This window comes from Cavia porcellus, unplaced genomic scaffold (genome assembly GCF_034190915.1).
Source record: "Cavia porcellus strain 051 isolate PalLab524CR breed Dunkin Hartley unplaced genomic scaffold, mCavPor4.1 scaffold_23, whole genome shotgun sequence".
Lineage (NCBI taxonomy): Eukaryota > Metazoa > Chordata > Mammalia > Rodentia > Caviidae > Cavia > Cavia porcellus.
In genome coordinates this window covers 7,226,607-7,245,321 of record NW_026947506.1, presented here as the reverse complement: position 1 = coordinate 7,245,321, position 18,715 = coordinate 7,226,607, and the positions used below count along the sequence as shown (strand labels likewise).

Sequence of the window (18,715 nt, the reverse complement as noted above, 5' to 3'; positions counted from 1 at the left end):
AGTTTTTTTGTTACTCTTAGAAAATCTTATTTTTCACTGGACCAGAGGCAGCAGCTTTCAGAGCAGACAGCTTCTGTCTTTTTGCAGTCTGCGCCTGGTATTTTTCTTTGACGTCATTCATTCTCTGGGCCAGAACTTTGACCCATCCCCAAGCCCTTTCCTAGTTGTTCCAGGGGCTGCTGTGGGTGTTGCTGGGCACCCAGAGTGACAAGGCAGGGAACTGTGGGTGCTGGGGTCCTGCATCCGGCCCATGCGGGGCTCCTCACGCCTCTGAATCAATAGGCAAAGACGTGTCGGCCAGAGGGGTTGATCCTGACCACCGACAGGAACCCGGACTGTTGTCCCAGCATGGAGGTGAGGAAGTGTGTGTCCCGGAGATCCCTTTGGACCACCCTCAGTGTCACTGTGCCCTGTGAATAGTCCGTGGAAAACCACCCGATCCGGGCAGGATCGTTAGTGGCCCAGACCTCGCAGTAAGAAAATTCGGGTTCCTCCTCCTTTCTGACAGCAAAGGGGATTCAGGATGGGCAGGGAAGATGGCAGTGATAGGTGTCAGGGTGGCAGCCTGAACCCCGTGCCCATGGGTGCCAGGCAGTGACTGTACCTTCTTGCCTCTCCTGTCTTATTCCCTTTTTATGTAATATATTATGCCACGTGAGTATCACAATTTCACATCCGACGGTTTAAACTAGGTATTTAATTCCATGGAAACAGTAAACCTCACTCCTCCTCTTTGGTACAGTTTTGTTTGTCTACAGCAGATTTCCTCCCGTGTTACACGGAATTCTGCCTCTGTTATTGGTTTTATTTGAACACTAAATGTGATTTATACAGCGTGCACATGTGTGCCGGTTTGATAAGAAGCAGACTCTCGATGACTCACCTTGTGTCTACGTGACTCAGCGTGGGATGCCCGGACATTTTGTTAAACGTTATTCTGAGTGTGTCTGGAGGATGTTTCTTAGTGTAGGTAATATCTGGATGGGTGGCCTGAGGAAAGCAGTTTGTCCTTACTAAGGTCTGTATGGCCGCCATCCAATCCATGGAGGCCCCAGTAGAAGGACAATTCAAAGGAAGAGAGAATTCCTCTCTCTCAGGCCAGCTGTCAGGATGACACATTGGGCTTCACTTCCCCCTTTAGCAGGCCTTACAGCACTGGCCCTGCTGGTCTTCAGGCCTCTGAATTCAGACTGAAAGAATGTCACCTGCTCTCTGGGGTCCCCAGCCTTCTGATGGTAGATCATGGGACTTTTCATCCCCATATTGATGGGAGTCGACCCCGTCTAGATCTATGTCTGTCATCTAGGTTTATCTACCTGCACACACATATCTACCTAGCATCTGCATCTAACCTAAACCTATCCATCTGTCTTCATTACTTTTCTCTGCTTGCTGAGACAAAATACCTGATACTCAAAATGAAAGAAGGGCTTATTTAGCTCACAGTTTGTGGAGGTTTCAGTCCATAATCAGCTGGCTCCAAGGCACAGCGGCACATGGCACAGGGCAACAGTTCATGGTGGCAGAAACCAGAGCAAGCCACAAGAGCAAAACGGGAGGCACGTGGAGAGAAGACTCTGTCTCTTATTTTTTATGTAGGCCACACCCATGTGGGTGTAGCACTCACACCCATGATCCCAGCCTTGGGCCATGAGTCATTCACAAGCTTTAGAAGTCTGCCTCCATGACTGCATGAGGCTTTGGGGGAACACCCAGACCCAAACCATAACACTGTCCATCTTATCTATCTATCTATCTATCTATCTATCTATCTATCTATTTTTCCATGCCTAGTTTGTTTTTTTTTCCTGCACAACAGTGATTAATTCAAGGGCATACCTGGCAGTTGGTTTTAGTATTATTGAATTCCACCTGATTATATACTTTACTTCCAAGAACTCTATATAACTACGGATAAACAAAATTCCTAAAAGCGAAACAGCTGAATTAAAAAAATACGTACAACTCAAAAATTTCAATATTGAAGCAGGAAGTTTTCTTTGCTTTAATTTGATTTATGAGATGTGAGCAGAGTGAGGTTGCTGCTGGGTGCTGAAATCCCCAACCAAAAGCGGGAGGGACGATGACCTTAAGCAGCCAGCTTTCACCTAGAGGGTCGGTGACTTTCGTGTTGCTCTGTATTCCAACAGGAACCTGCCGTGGGACTACAGAAATTCACTTTCTTCCTCTGAGACTCACTTTCTTCAATTGTGTGTGGCTGGCTTGAACAAATTCTTGAGTAAACGTAACTTGGGGACTTGCTGGGGACTTGCAGATGCCTCTCCTCTGTCACAGAGGCACTAGGTCCTGGGCAGGGCTTCAGGACAAAGGGTTTTGCTACTGTAAAATATACTGCAATGAATCATCATTTTCCAGATGCTTGCAAGAACTTTGGAAAGAACATCCACTGGGTTCCTTCCTAGCAGCTGGGTTTGCAAAGGATGTGTGCATTTACAATCCCAGTGACCATTACCAAATTCCTTGCGGGGAGGTTGCACAAATGGATCCCCTCAGGAGAGGCATAGGAGAATACACCCACCAGCCACGCTCTCACCGGTGCTGGGTTTCACCAATTTTTTAATTTTATTTTTGGAGGAAGTGGAAATTCTTATTTTCCTTTATAAAAATACTGCCACTGTGCCCCTGTCATTTATTGAAAGGGCTCGAAAGGTTTGTTCCTGTGCTGCTGCTTCTACAGAGCTTTGAACTTTTCTTGCTGTCCCGCTTCTGCTGGTTCCTTTCTGACCCCCAGAGTCAGAGTGTGAGGGTCCCTTCCTCCTTCTTAGACCGCAGTCCCCTCACCTTCCAGGGCAGCTTCAGGTCCTCCCCTCCTTATAAACGCCCATGGTTCTGGTCCTCCCAGGTCCAAATCCCAAGTCTGATGCTGGTGTGGGCATGGCGGTGGGGAGCTGGAGGGACGCTGGGAGCTCTGGGCCTGCGGCTGCCCCGGCAGGGCTCCTTCTCTCTATTGGAGATAAACTGACATTAGTGTAGTAGCCCTGCTGAGCCGCCCTCCCACCCCTCCAGTGGCGCCTAATCCGCTTGAGCTCTTGCAGGCTGGGCTCCCTTGCATGCTGCCGGCTTTGGAGGACGCAGGTTGCTGGGTGCTGTGCTGCTGACCACGCTGAGCAGGGGCCAGCCTCAGAGCACCAAGAGAGGAAGGAGAAGGGGCCTTGTTGACTCACTTGCCGGGCAGCTGAGTGCCTAGTGACAAGCAGTAAACAAAGGCACAGCAACTGGGCAGTGGCCACGCAACCGGCAGGCTCGGCCCTGGAAAACTGGGCCATAGGGAAGGCCTAGAGAGTCCGGAGGCCTTGGGATGCAGCCTTTGACGCAGGAAGCAGGTACCCTGGGCGTGATTCTCTTTCTCCTGTAAATCGGGTCAAGGGAGGGCAGGTCCCACACAGAGTCAGGTCTGGGGAATCAAGGCAATGCAACTGTGCGAGCCCTGCATTAGGGCCACTTTGAGGGTCACTGAGGCTCAAGTGTTTCAGGCCACAGGAAGGGACTGGCGGACTTGGTATCTGCTTTTGAAGCAGGGTAGGGTTAGACCGAGGGGAGACAATGCGGACTGAAGAGCTGGGGCAACACTTGTTTGGATCCCTGCTTGGATTTTCAGCATTTGCAAAAATTTGAACAAGGCATTAGCTTTCCTGAGACTCCTCATGTGTAAAAGGGGGACACATTTTACACATTACTGCACTGTCCAGGTCACCTGGGTAATTCATGTGAGCACTTGGCATGGGCCCGGACCGTAAGACTTGTTTAATAAATGACAGCTGTCACTATTTTTCAGGCTATTGAAGGAATATCCACTTCTTGCTTAAAGCATATCAGAGATTTAATTCAACAATCTTAGGCTGGTGGACTTCCAGACAACATTTTAAAAGGAAAAAAAAAAAAATCAGTGAGTCACCTGTTTACATATGGATGTTTACAGGAAAGAAAAAACTCAAGCAGAATTTTCAAGTTTAAATAATATTCTTTGTAAAGCAGCAGTCGAATTCAGAGTAAAACTGGGCTTGAGGACAGGCAGAACCAGCTAACTAGGTTGCTAACGAAGCACACCACGCGTAGTGGATCTGACTTGGGTGTGAAGCCAGGTGCCAGGTTCCAGGAGCAACTCTCTCTGTCCATCGGACCCTCCAGGGTGCAGGGGACAGGCAGAGAGAGCATGCCCAGGACAAGTTTCAGTGATCGCCAGTGCTGCAGTAGCAGTGGCCAGGGCTTCTGGGGGACGGGATATTTGAGCACATTTGAACCTTGGTGCATCTAGGGAGAGACAGGAGATAAGGCCCAGAAAGGAAAGGCTTCCTTAGCAGAGGAAAGCAGGTCCAAAAGCCTAGCGCCTGAGTAAGCATTCAGGAGCAGCAGGAAGCTGGGCCCACGCGTGAGTGTGGGTGTTTGGTAAGAAAGGAGGCTGCCAGAGCAGAGCACATCTACTGTGACCTCTGGCCCCTCCCCACTCCCAGTGTTAATGACAGCTGTCAAGGAAAACTGCCATGGGCAGACCCGGTGACTCAGGGTACAAAGGGGATCCATAATTTGCTCCAGGTGAGTCAGGTGAGCCCGGTCTGACTCCTGTCTCCCGGCTGGGTTCTTGGCCCTGAGGTGTCCGGCCAGGGTTCAGCTGCCTCCCTGCCAAGCCCTGGCCTGACGTCTTCCCTCTGGTTACTGACAACCATCCTGCGAATTGTCTCCTTTTCCTTGCCTTGGCCATAGACGTCTTTATCCTTGTGCATCCTGAGTTAAGGTGGTGGCGGTGTAGGTGGTGGAGGAAGGCAGGAAGGAGGTGTGGGGGAGCCGGGAAGGACCAGTTGCGGGCGATGGGAGCGTCGGAACTGATGCCAGTTAAATGGCAAGATTTCAAGACCAAGCTTTGGAGTTCAGTCTTCCGCAGATGAGTGCGGTACAAAGGAGAGTGTGCCAGGTGGGAAATGTGTGGAATGTTCCAGAACATCCCAAGAATTTTGTCTGTCTTCTCTTGGTACCATTTCTGAATGGAACCTGTCCACAGCGTGCGGGCAGCTCTCCCTGGGCTCACTGATTTGCCCAGTCAGGCAGTTGACGGGGACAGAAGGACCACAGGTGGAGTGTCCCCCACCGCATCCCGGAGGAGGGGAGAAACATGGGACGGGTGAAGGGCAAAGGGAGGTGGCTGGAGGGCAGACGGGAGGGACAGCCTGGGGTCCCCCAAGGCTTTGCCAGGAACCTGGGTCTGAGCTGGTCCTGTGCAGAACAGGAAGCTATGGGAGGTTTGAGCATGGAGGAGAAACAGGACGGGATTGTGTTGTAGGAAGAGGAGTCTGTGGGTTGGGGAATAGATTGGGATAGTGGCCAGACTGTATTGGGAGAAACCGTGTGGAAGGGGCAGTAGTGACCGTTTGGGGAGGGACACGGTGGCTTGGGCCAGGGCAGCAGCAGGGGATAGGGTGGTGCTCCTGCAGAGAGGTGGATGGATTTGGGGGAGATTTTGGAAGTGGTTGGGGAGTTGAGGGGCAGAAAGAGATAAGAACAATGTCTGCAGGCGTGGCTAGAGCGGCCAGGGAGGTGACCTCTGATTCTAATTGTGCTGCTATCATGGAGTTCTTGAGGGCAGGCAATTTATAAAGAAGAAAAGTTTTTTTTTTTTCTTTATGCACAGTTCTGGAGGCTGGGAAGACTAAGGTCTAGGGACCGGTGGACTGATTGTCCGGTGATGGTCCAGTCTCTGCTTCTAAGGTGTCACCTTGACTGCTGTGTGCCTTGGAAGGGACAAACATTGTATGCTCCTATAACAGAAGGTAAAAGGGCAGGAATTCGACAGAGTCCCTCCATGAAGCATTTGAAGGACACCCCATCCCATCCAGAAGGGCGAACGCCAGGGGACTCCATGGCCTCCCCAAAGTCCTCCTCCTAGCACTGTTGGGTTGGGAATTGCCATGCAACGTGAGTTTGACGGGGACACATTCCAACCATGGCAATGGGAGTGCTGTGTGTTCCAGTGGGGCCAGGTGGAGGGGAAGGAGGAGGAGGAGAGAAGGTGCTTCACTCTTGAGCATCCATTGAAGACTTCTAAGAGGTGGTTGGGGACACAAAAGGGAGGGAGGTGTGAGCTTGGGGCAGAGCCAGAGGTGATGGGCTGGCAGCTGGTAACTTCAGAGCGCACAGTGCTTCAAGGAGAGACCCCAGGGCAGCAGGAACTCTGACTTTCCTTTATTCATGCCACTTACATTCTTAGCCTAAGTTCCTAGAGGAGCAAGCAGGCGACAGAGGGGTGGGGGGCCCTGGCTCCTCATCTGCATGGCCAGACCCCTCTCTAAATCTGCTGCAGCTGTGGGTCGCTGTGAGGAGTGGCCTCACAGTGGCCTCCTGGATGGGTGACTCGGGGGCCTCTCAATGGTTTCCCGGGCACCTCTTCTGTTTCACGGCAGGGAGGACAGTTGTCTATATTCTTTAAATAAGTTGCATTTCTTCTGTGACATTTCCTGAGTCTCACTTCCCCACTTATCTAACAGTGCTGGGACCCACAAGCCCTCTCCCCATTTGGACAGAAATAGTCACTTTAGCTTGACCTTTGTCCCCTGGCTCTGCTGACTGTTCCCTGCAGCTTATTTGGTAGGTGTCACAGTGGGAAGCGGCTTCCAAACTCCGCCATGAACAAAGCCCACAGTGGAGCTGGGCACAGGACTGCGGCCCTAAAGCCCGCGGGACTGAGAGCTGGGAATTACAGCCACTAACCATGTCCCGCCTCTCCGATCTCATTTCTAATGGCCTGTGTGGATGGACGTATTTGATTGAATGAAACTACTTTGCCCCTAGAAAGCAGCACTGAGCCCTTGGGTGAGAGGGTGAGAATCGATTGCCTTGTCCCAGCCAGGGTTTTGTCTGTCTGTCCATCTGCTTCAGAAGGACAGATGATTGTTCTCGCTGGAAGGCACCCGGAGTCACCTTCGGTACCCACCTTCCCTGGTGCTGGGCGCTGCCCCACCTGCAGTGTCTGTGTGGAGATAGCCGTTGGCTGCTTCCGTGTCCCTAGGAGGGGTAAGGTGGCATCACCGAGGCCAGGGACAGGGCGTGCTGTCGGTTTTAACAGCTGACCCTGAGAAGTCCAGCCCAGCTTCTCTACCACATCAGTGGAAATCGTAAGGGGAACGACTGACCCTCAGCCCCTACCTTGCCACTGTCAGTGATTTAAATTTTGGATGATCCGATAAGCTCTCAATTTTAATTTGCTTTCTCTGGTTTTCTAGACACATACCAAGTCATCTAAACTATATAATTACAAGTTTTGTCCTCTAGTTATTTCTTAACTTTTGAACAACACAGTAAGTTTTCCCCCAATTGATGCATCAGCAGTAGCTCTTTGGGCACTGGGTGTGTGTGCTTTGTCCTAGGCAGTTGCTTATTTTCTTTTATATTTCCTTTTCGCGTACAGATGGGTGGAAAGTTGTGAAGACAGTGCAGAGGAGTCCCCTGAACTCTTCTCCCAGCTCCCCCCAGTGTCTCCCCTTTGAGGGTGGTACAGTGTCCAGCCCAGAAATCCGACGTTGGTGCCAGGCTCCTTGCCAGTGTGACACGCAGGTAGACTAACGTAGCCAAGGCACAGATCTGTGCCGTTGCCACGGAGACCTCCCTTTGCTACCATTTTCTGATGGCTCTCTCCTGTCCTGCCCTTTGTCTGGAGAATCCCGCAGCACGGGACACTGGGGACTGGCTTTCTCACTCGGTATAAGGCCCCGAGACCCGTCCGAACTGCCATGGGTATCAGTAGCTGGTTTTGAGTTGTTCAGTTGTGTCTGTGGCACAGGTGAACTACAACTTGTGCAACCCAACGTTCACCAGAAGGAATTTTGACTGTCAACCACTTTTGTCTATTATAAAGAAAGCAACTGCTGTATCTGAAACACACGCCTTTACGTACAGGTTTTCCAAGTTAAGCCTGGTTGCAGTGTTAGGTCTCTATTTATTTATTTATTCATTTTTATGGCTGAATGATGTCCCATTGGACGGCTCCACCACTTATTCGAGTATTATCTGGGGATGCTTCTTGGAACAGTCACACATGTTTTTGGAGAAATGCCTAAGCAAGCCCTTCACCCATTTTAAAATGGAGTTGTTTCTGCTTTTGTTGCTAAATTGTAAGTTATTTATATATTCTAAACGTTTGACTCATTAGCAAGAGGCTTTGTCAGTATTTTTTGCCGTTCTGTGGATTGTATTTTTTTCTTCCTTGTAATGATCTTTTTGGTCCACAAAATGTCTTTTGCTGTCTGTTGTTCAGATTGGGTAATTTCCATTGTTCTATGTTCAATCTGTTACTTCATCCTCTGTCTTCTTCATTCTGCTGGTGAGTCCACCCAGTGAGATTTTAATTCTGGTCACTGTATTTTTCATTCCAAAAATACCCATTCGATTGTCTGTATTTCTCAGCTGAGACTTTCTGGGTCTTTGCTGAGACTTTCTCTGTTTTTCATTGTGTTTGTAATTGCTGATTCAAATCCCTGTCAGTTAGTTCTAACAGCTGCTTCACCTCAGCTTGGCATCTCTTGGCTTTTTATTTGAGATTTTCCTGGTCCTTGATGTGACGATTAATATCTATCAAACCCTAGATATTTGGGCGTTGTGTGATGAACCTTGGGGTTTCCGTAATCCCTCCTCCAGCGGGAGACCCCGACACTGCCCTGGCAGGGAAGACTCCCTCCCTCCTGACTTCTGGGTGAAGGGGGGACCCTAGGTTCTCTGCTCAGCCCCTCCAGGCCACAATGCTGCTTCTGCCCGGAGGTGAGTGCCTTGGCTGCCACCAGTCCTCGGCTGATACCCGCCGCTTGCTAGGAGGCCAGGGTACCTTGGTACTGCTCTGGGGCTGTGCCTTGGCACCCTGCATGGCAGCAAAGTCCCCACCTCTCTGTTCACTGTCAACTCCGACACCACCCCAGTGGGGAGGCCAAGGAGAATCGCTGTCCCCAGGGGCAGGCGGAAGCCCGGGCTTGAGCTTGCTCTCTGATGACTTTAGGGGTGAATGCAAGTCACCACGGGTGGGGACAGGGGTCTTGGCTCCCCACGTGGCCTTTGCTGGTCACAACTTCGTTGTCTTTGTTCTGTAAAAAGAGGTCAGTTAATGTGTACTTATATATCCGTGTACTCCAGGTTTCCTGGCCAGCCTACCTGTTCTTTTAGCAGTGCTGTGCTTTCTCGAATAATGCCTTGGCTAGTGGCCCTCGAAGGTGGAGAGTGTCTGTCCGCTAACCCTGTTTCTCTGTTTCATTATTATGTTGTCTGTTCTGTTTTTTCTTTTCATATAAACTTTAGAATCAGTCAATAACCATGAAGTATAAGGTATAATTGAAAAATATGGTGAATGTCTAACATCTTTAAAAACTCATTACCTGGGGCTGGAGATTTAGCTCAGTGGCATAAGCATGTGCCTGGTAAGCGCGAGGTCATGAGTTTGATCCCGCAACAGACATTACCATTAACTCTCCCTCCCAGGAGGCTCCTGTATTTCTCCATTATTCTTAACACCTTCTGGGGCGGATCTGGAAGGTCTCTCTCATGAGTGCCTTATGTTGTTGCTGCTGTATCATCCTAACCTGATTCAGCTCCCTGTCATGTTTGACTTTGGTCGTGTTGACTTTGGGGAAGAGCCGGAGGTCACACAGTGCCAGACCCAGTGAAGACGGTGGGTGGAGACACACTGCGATGTTTTCACGAGCTGCCTTGCTGTGGGACAGCGCTCAGCAACAGCATTCACCATATTTTTGATCATAGCTTACGAAGACCCTCACGAAAGAACATTCCAGAATTGTTTCAGAGTGGCGAGAATGATGGGACAAATGTGTTTGAAGACAGGAGGGTGTATTTCGGTGGGGTTGATGGTGATGGTGATGGTATTTCAGTGGGGCTGATGGGGATGTGTCTTTTACTGTAATATTTTTTAAAAATTTAAAAATTCACCAGTTTTTTTTAAACAGACCTCATGAGTATTTTGGACTTTGCATTGGATCCAATTAAATCTGCTGATTGAATTGGGAAGATCTCACACCAACATTGAATCTTTCCAGGAATCTGAAATAACTCTCCCTTTATTTAGATTTTAACAGTTTCTTTCATCAGAATTTCATATATTTTTGTCAAAAGAAACTTGTACATATTTTGTGAGATTTCTCCCTCACCGCTTCATAACTTTTTGATGCTAATGTAACCATCGATGTTGTGTTTGCATGTTAAACACCAGTTGTCCTGATGACATTAATTAAAAATTAAATCTACTGTTTTGTACATTCATTTTTTTGTGTTATGCAATGTTTTTATAATAATTTATTAGTTTTAATTTTTTGTTGATTCTTTTAGAATTTTTTAATAGAGACATTTGTGCTGTCACTGGACTGAGATAATTTTATCATTTTATCTCAACTTACATACATTTAATTTCTTTTTTTTTTTTTTGCCTTATTATGTAGGTAGGAATTCCTGTTCAGTGTTGAAGAGGAATAATGAGACAGTACATCCTAGTTCCCCTCCAGATTTTAGCAGGAATATATCTAGTTTCTCACTGATTGGCTCTAGGTTTTTAAAAGTCAGTCTGAGAAGGTTTTTCTCTATCATGATTAACTGAGTTATTTTTTAAAGATGGATGGGTGCTGGGATTGTCAAATGCCTTTTCTGTAGCAATGGAGATAAATACTTTTCTTTTTTAGGCTGTGGAATGGTGGGTTCTATTGCCTTTTTGAACACTGAATCTCCCTTGTGTACCTGGGTTAAATTCACTTGTTCATGATGTAGGAGTAGACTTATACATTGTTGAATTTGACCTGCTAATGTTTTGTAGAAGATTTTTGCATCTTCATTCATGGTAGATACTGATCTGAAGTCCTGCTTTCTTGCAATTATCTAATTTAGCATTAGAATAACTTTGGCCTCATTGGATACATCAGGGAAAGTTCTTTTTTCTGGAACAGCTTGCACAGAGTTGTTATGGTCTCGTTCTTAGATTTGGTGGTGGAAACTATCTTAGATTTTGGTGAAACCATCTGGGCCTAGTGCTTTATGTTTTAGAAAGCCATGAATTATTGATTCAATTTTTAAAACAACATAGGCCTACTTTATCTTTCTATGAGTCTTGAGAGTTTGTGTCTTTCAATGATTTGGTGGATTTCATCTAAGTTATCAAATTTGTGGGTATAGAATTGTATATAATTGTTATACTCAGGGATTGTACACAGAGAACAACTAGGATTAGGACATGGAGTTTATATTTTTACAATGGTCACCGGAAGTTAACAGAGGAGAATGCAGGAAATCTATCCGCAACACCAAAGACAGATTATTTAGTCAAGAGTCTAAACCCCACGGCAATGTCCCACATGAGTCCAGATAAAAACCCAGAGCTCAGGACAATGCCTCCCACGAGTCCAACTGGAGGTCCAGAGCCCACAAGAAGGACTCAGCCAGTCTCTTTTACGGATCCGTGCCGGGAAGACCCAAGGGTCAGCGGTGGAAGCCAGAAAGTGTATGCCAGCAGGATGAAGGAGCTGTGCTGGTGGGATGAGGGTTGCACGCTGGAGCTGAGAAGTCACACTCACAACAAAGACCAGGGCTATCCTGAAAGGCACCACAGCCATCCTCAGTGACACAGAGGCCCGGAGCTCCTCTGATGATAAGCACAGTTGAGTACATGCCAGGAAGCAGCATGACCAGCTCATCCTGGAGACCAAGCAGCACATGTCTTCCCCTCCGGAGCCAGGAAGCGATGCTCGATGTGAGGACCAGAGCTTCTCCAGGAGAACCAACAGCTCAGACAGCAACTCGGAGGAGAACCCACAATGCCTCCTTAACGCCTCAACCCTCCACACCTCCCTTCTTCTCCACCTATTTATCCTGGCAACTTTCCTCAGGTGGAGCATCTTCGCTCAACGCATGCTGATGTAATCCAGCTGGCATTAAGTTGTTTGTCAATTTTATTGATTTTTAAAAGCCCTTCTTTTGGTTTTGTTCATTTTCTTTGTGGTTTCCCTGTATTCAATTTCGACGATCTGCTTTAATATTTTGCAGTTTCTTCTTTTTGTAGTTAGGTTTATTCTACTCTTCTTTTGTAATTTCCTAAGGTGGAAGTTATTACTGATCTAGATCTTTCTTTTTTCCTAACAAGCATGCTCAGTGTTATAAACTTCTGGATAAATCCAACTCTTGCATCTCACATATTTTCACACATTTTGTATTTTCATTTTCATCTAATTAAACATTTTGTATTTTCTCTTGCTATTTTTTTGACTCGTGTGTTGCTTAAAAATACGTTGTTCAGTCTTTAAACACTTGAGGATTTCCAGCTATGTTTCTGTTATTGATTTATAGTTTAATTCCCCCAGAAACATACTTTGCCTAGTTTGTGTATTTTCAAATTTGTCAGTGTTTTTTTTTTTTTTTTTACCAGTACCAGGGATCGAACTCACGACCGCCTGCTTGCAAGGCAGGCGCTTATGCCGCTGAGCTAAATCTCCAGCCCCTGTCAGTGTGTTTTGTGGCCCCAAATGCAATGTGTCTTAGTGAATGTTCCATACGAGCTTGAGAAGATTAAAGATTCTGCCGTTGTTGGATAAAGTAATCTATCAAGGCCAATCGACCCAGTTGACTGGCTGTGTGTTTAGTTTAACTCTATCGTTACTGATTTTCTGCCTTCTGGATCTTCCACACTAGTGAAGTGTGGAAGCCTCCATATATAATAGTGGGTGGTTTGTTTATAACAGTGTAACAGTCCACTGCCGGTAGGTGATTCCTGTTACACACTGGCTTTCACGTCTTGTTGGCATATCGACCCTGTGCCATTGTGCTCTCCTCATTCCTTAGAGTTCAGCTTATTCTGAATTTGCTTCATCTAAAATTAAGATAATTACTCCAGTTTTTCTTTCCTCACGTATTTTTTGAGGCAGGGTTTGGGAATGTAGCCCAGGCCACAGACACGTGCCATCATGTCCAGGCCCAGCTTTCTTTCTCTTTGGTTTAGCGTGACACTTTTTCCTCTATCTATTTACTGATTTTTAAAATTTATTTTTAACGCATTCCTTTAATTTAATCTACCTGTGTCTTCCTATTTGGAATGAGTTTCTTATAGTCAACATAGTTAGGTTTTGTTTTTCTAATCCATGTTGTTGATTTCTATGTTTTAATTATATCACTTATATTGGAAGTGATAATTGACATAGTTGGATGAATGGACACAATACTTGTAACTGTTTTCCAATTGTCCTGCTTGATTTTTTTCAAATATTCTATTTTTATGTCTTATTAGTGGCAATCAAGCATTTTATATGGTTTCATTTCCCCCCCGTATCAACAAATGGGTTGTATTTTTTTCCCAAGAGTGTTTTCGGTTGTTGTCTGAGAGTTCGCAGTACACATTACAATTAACCTCATTCCAGTTCCAAACAGCACAGGTATGAGGTAATTCAACCTCTTTCTCCCACTGTGTGCTTGTCCTGGCTGCCGTTCATTTCATTCAGGCATCAGGTATATCAACAATCTATTGTTGTGATTGCTCTCCACTTGAACAACCAATCATCTTTAAGATCAATTAAAAAAGGGAAATTATACGTTTAAGATTCGAGATGCTGGCCTCTATCTTTCCCTTTCTCTAGAAACATATCTTGCAATGCCAGACTACTGTTGATAAATTTCCCATTTTTATTGGTCTGAGGGTTATTTGCCTTCATTCTTAAAAGGTAATTTTCTGGAGACAGAATTCTAGATTTTTAAAATTTTAACACTTCAGATTTCTCACCCCACTGTTTTCTTACTGACCAGTTTGTGAAGGGAAATCCACTATCATTCCTATCCATTTTTTCCTATCCATAAGTTGTGATTTTTCTCTATTTTCAGGATTTTCTTTGTTTGGTTTCCAATACTCTGAATATGATATGCCTAAGTGTTCGTTGTTGTTTTGGTATTTATTCTGATAGTGTTTTCTGAGCTTCCTGGATTTGTGGCTGGTGTCTGTTATTATTGTTTAAACTCCTTAGCTTTTATTACAACAATATTTTTCTTGTTTTTTAACTTTTCCTAGATTACCAATTATACGTGTGTTAGACCTTTGTATTGTATGACAGCTCTTGGATACATCTTCAAGGTTGTTCAAGCTTCTTCTTCAGAAGTGTCCTGAACCCTAGTGTGCCCCTCACAGGCATTCTTTATTCCTCTCACAATGCTGTTGATTTCTAACATTGTCTTTTAACTTTATGTTTTAGAATTTCTCTGTCCCTTTTTTTTTTTTTTTTTTTTTTGTCTTTTTCTTTTTTATCGGTACCAGGGATCAAACTCATGACTGCCTGCTTGCAAGGCAGGTGCTTATGCTGCTGAGCTAAACCTCCAGCCCTTCTGTCCCTTTTTAAATTGCCCATCTATTCTTGCATGTTAGGGGAAGTCCACTTTCCCTTAGCATAATAGTCACAGTTACTTTCTTTCATAATTTATTTATTTATCATAGTTTAAATTGCTGGGATGACAATTCCAAGATTTCTCCCATATCTGAATTTAGTTCTATCACTTACTTGCCTTGTTTTGTCAAACTATGCTTTTTCTTGCTTTATGTACGACTTATACATTTTCACTGAAAGCTTGACATGATATATTTGGTCACTGGACTGGAGATAAACAGTGTATTTATGATTGTCTGGCTAGAAGCTATGCCATGTGTACTGTTGCTGTAGCTGTAAGTGTGGTAGTTAACTTTATATGTCAACTGAAGTGAGCCATGGAGCACCCAAATTAGCCATTATTTGGGCAATTCTTTGGAAGGTGCTTCTTGATGAGATTAGTATTTGAATCAGAGGACTCAGAAAATGGATGGCCGCCCCAGTGTAGGCATCATCCAATCAGTGGAGGGCCTGAACACAATGAAAAGCAGAAAAAGGATTTCATCCTCCCGACAGCTGGAGCTAGAACATCTCATCTTACAGTTTTGAGCCCTCAGACTGGCATTTATACATCATCGCTCCAGGTTCTTTGGCCCTTGGGCTTGGAATGAATCACAGCACCAGGTTTCCTGGGCATCTAGCTTATAGAAGGAAGTCTGTGGGGTTTCTGAGCCTTCATGATTGTGTGTACCAGTGTCATAGTGCCCTTTGTATGTCTGGGACACAAAACCTGCCACCGATGACTTAAAGGAGAAGGGTTTGTTTTGAGTCACGTTTTCAGTCTGTGGTCAGCTGGCTCCCGTACTGATAGGCCATGATGGAGGGGTCTGGTGGAGGAAAGCTGCTTACATCATGGCAGCCAGGAAGCAGAGCGCAAATGGACGGGGTGGACGGGGAGATGCTTCCTTCCAGGCCTCCCCCCTCATCCCCAATGGCACATTCAGTTACAGATGCATCAGTGGATGGATCCACCAATGAACATGGCATCTGCATGATCTAATTACCTCTCAGAAGTCCCATCTCTGGACACACAAGGTTTGCGGGAACGTTCTAGATCTACATCACCCAGCCAGTTCCTCATCATAAATCAGGACCTCACACACATGTGTGCACACACACACGCACACACACACACACAGTGATTCTATTTTCCTGCAACTCCTCTTCCCACGAACACAGCAGGTTCCCGAGGCTTCATTTTCTTCTGTTGTGTTTGTTTTCTGTCTCCTGCTGTCTTGAGATTTCCCTAGAAACTCTCTCTTAAATACTCTGCACCTGGCTCTTTGGAGATCCCCAACAGACGAGCTATGAATTAGCTGAACAGTAATCACATATCATGCTCAAATCACTCTTGTCATACGTAAGCCACCAGACCACCGGAGCATCGTAATATTTTAAAGCTGACTCTAAAGGCTCCAGACAAAGCTGCTTTCTAAATTCAAAGCTTTAATAAACCAAGTGCTAACTTCAGCGCCTGCATCCTGAGTTGGCCCTGGAGCCCACAGCTCCAACCTCGCCTCCTTTAGAAGCTTGAATGGACTTTACCAGCCACCTGACCTTGTGAGATGTGTAGCATCAGTGAAATCCTCAGTTTCTCCACCCAGATGTGGGACCATTTTGACTTGCCTATTTTAGAGGGATTTTTTTTTAAAAAAGGATTCATACAAGTTTATGACAACTTTAAGTTATAAAGTACTACTTTCCTCCTACTTATGATTCTAAAGCATCGTTGGTAACAATTCCCCTAACCTGCACAGAGGACGGGCTGCATTATCACAAGTCCCAGAGCCTCATGAAAGCAGGGTGCACACCTTTAATCCCAGTACTCAGGAGGCTGAGGCGGGAGGATCCCTGTGAGTTTGAGGCCAGCTTGGGGTACACAGTGGATTCCAGCCCAGCCTGAACTACGCAGCAAGACCCTGTCTCGATAAAGCAAAAACCAAAGCAAACCAACAACAAAAAACACGCTGCCCAAAAAAGCCTGCTACAGTGCCTCCCCTCCCCCCATGGCAGGCAGGCTCACGGGACACAGGTGGGACACTGAGTTTTGTTTTTGCATTTCACTTACATTTGTTCAAGAGACTATTAAGAAGAGACCATGTTCAGAGCCATCGAGTTTTCTCAAACAAATTTCTCTTTTCATAAGGAAAGATCAGCTCTCAGACTTAGAGTCTCCAGAAAGCAATATTATCTGGCAAGAATTCAGTAATTGTAAAGAATGGTATGATTACCCTCTATTTATGTCCAATGATACTAAGTTCCCACTGATTATAGTGATACATGGTTTCATTTTAAAATAATGCATGTAAATAAAACCCCATCGAGGCTGGGGATTTAGCTCAGCGGCATAAGCACCTGCCTTGCAAGCAGGCAGTTGTGAGTTCGATCCCTGGTACCAATAAAAAGGAAAAAGACAAAAATAAAAAAATAAAAAATAAAAAACCATCACAATGGTCCAAGTGAGGTGGGAGTGCCGCAAATATTGGGAAAAATGGTAAGTAAAGATGGTGGATGAGTGAATGGCTTCTGTAACCCCTTGAGAGGGTTCTTCGTGCTGGCCCTCTGCAAACGCTGGCTCCTCTGCTTGGGGCTGTGAGGGGAGGCGATGGCACTTTCTGACACTAGCTTGCTCTGTTCCTCACACCCACCACGTCAAGGACAAACTGACCTCTCCACTCCGAGGATGGGAATGCAAGGTTTCCAGAGTGTCTGTGCTCCAGGTCGCACCATAGTGTTCACTTGGTGGCAGGGCCGGGGTTTAGGGCAGGAAGGGTCTGTGCAGAGACGTGGGAGGGCAGGTCTGAGATGGTCACTTGGAAGGTTCTGGAAAGGAAGGGCTCTGATGCCTTTAGTCCAGGGTTCTAGGAGCATGGGGTCCTTGGGAGCCTGATGCCCTTGCCAGGGTCCTCCCTGGGATGTCTATTCTGGGGACACCGAGATATTTGAAGCATTTTGCTAAGGTTGAAAATGGGATGTTTATAGCACCTCAGCCCCAGCAGACAGATGGAAACAATTAACACCATGTCTTCAAAATCACGGAGTTGGCGGCTGCTCAGCAGCCCTGATGCTGAAATCTTCTCTGGATGGATGCAGCAGAGGAGGCGAAGGGAAGCGGGATGTGATCAGCACCTTTTGCAGACCAGAACCCTAATAGAATCTTCTCAGTCCTATGAGATCACCGCTGCTATCAGCCCCATTTCTCAGATAACAAAAACGAAGATCCCAGAGGTCAGACATGTGCCCAGGGCACACATCACACAGCCAGAAGCCAGGGAGCTGGGGACCCAACTTCCACTGTTCAGGTCTTTTCCAGCTTGTGTGTAGGGAGCTGTGTTAGTTATTTTTTGCTCCTCGCTGAGACAAAGTACCTGATACCCAAAGTTGGGAAAGGAAAGGTTTATTTCTTACCTTTTTTGGAGGTTTCAGTCCGTACTCAGTTGGCTCCAAGGCCGGGTGGCATGGTGGGGCTGCAGTTATGGCAGCTGCAAACAGCAAGGCAGAAACAGGCCAAAGAGTAAGACACACCTTCTTCCTGCCATTACATTATATGCTGGCTCCACCCCCATGTGGGTGTAGCACTGACACCATCAATCCAAGCACTAGACAATGAACCAATCACAAATGCACAACACAAACTCATGAGGCCTGGGGGCCACAGACATAAACCATGACATTCCACCCCTGGCCCCAGGACTCGGGTACATCCTTTATACAAAAGACATTTAGTCCACCTCCAACAGTTGCCAAAGTCCTAAACAGCTTCAGCATTGCTGAATAGTCCAAGCCCAAGTCTCCTCCAAGATCTATGGCAAACTCTTAACCATAAGCCCCTGTACAAATGAAACAAGGTTAAACATTTCTGAAATGTAAAGGCACAAGATAAACATTACCATTCCAAAAGTTACAAACAGGGGAATAGAAAGCATTGGAAACAAAGCAAGTCCAACATCCAGCAGGACAAACATTAAGTCCTAGAGTTCCATGCTCAGCATCTGAAGCAATCTGGTTGCAAGCTCCAAAAGGCTTGGGTGATCCCACCCCACAGCACTTCCAGGGATTTCAGCTCCAGCGCGTTTTTTTTTTTTAAATGCTCCCTGCTCACTTTTTGCAGCCTTCCCTGGATCACCCACATTCTTGGCTTTTCCAAATTTTTGGTGTCTCTACTGCACCTTTGGCTTTACCCTTATATCTTTACAAATTGCCCTCTCAGGGGCACACTGCTTGGCCTCCCAGGCCCTTTACAATCAAAGTGGAAGCCTTCTTACCCTCAGAATTTGTGCATTTCCCTTGCACCTAAAATCAGCACCATGTGGATGCCATCAAGGTTT

At 46.2% G+C, this 18,715-nt stretch overlaps 1 protein-coding gene and 1 long non-coding RNA gene across 2 annotated transcripts in view; one reads left to right on the top strand and one right to left on the bottom strand.

The window, feature by feature from the left end:
* Positions 1 to 1,973: 1,973 nt before the first annotated feature.
* Positions 1,974 to 17,931, bottom strand: LOC134472421 (uncharacterized). The gene is made up of 2 exons (XR_010042228.1): positions 17,796 to 17,931; positions 1,974 to 2,965 (listed from the first exon to the last, which is right to left on the bottom strand). It is a non-coding gene; the product is annotated as an uncharacterized LOC134472421 (long non-coding RNA).
* Frmpd2 (FERM and PDZ domain containing 2) overlaps positions 3,066 to 18,715 on the top strand; it is a 105,840-nt gene continuing 90,190 nt past the window's right edge. The window contains exon 1 of the mRNA XM_013148562.3: positions 3,066 to 3,344. Within this exon, the coding sequence (XP_013004016.3) occupies positions 3,320 to 3,344 (25 nt within the window). The 5' untranslated portion in view covers positions 3,066 to 3,319. The remainder of the gene's footprint in view (positions 3,345 to 18,715) is intronic.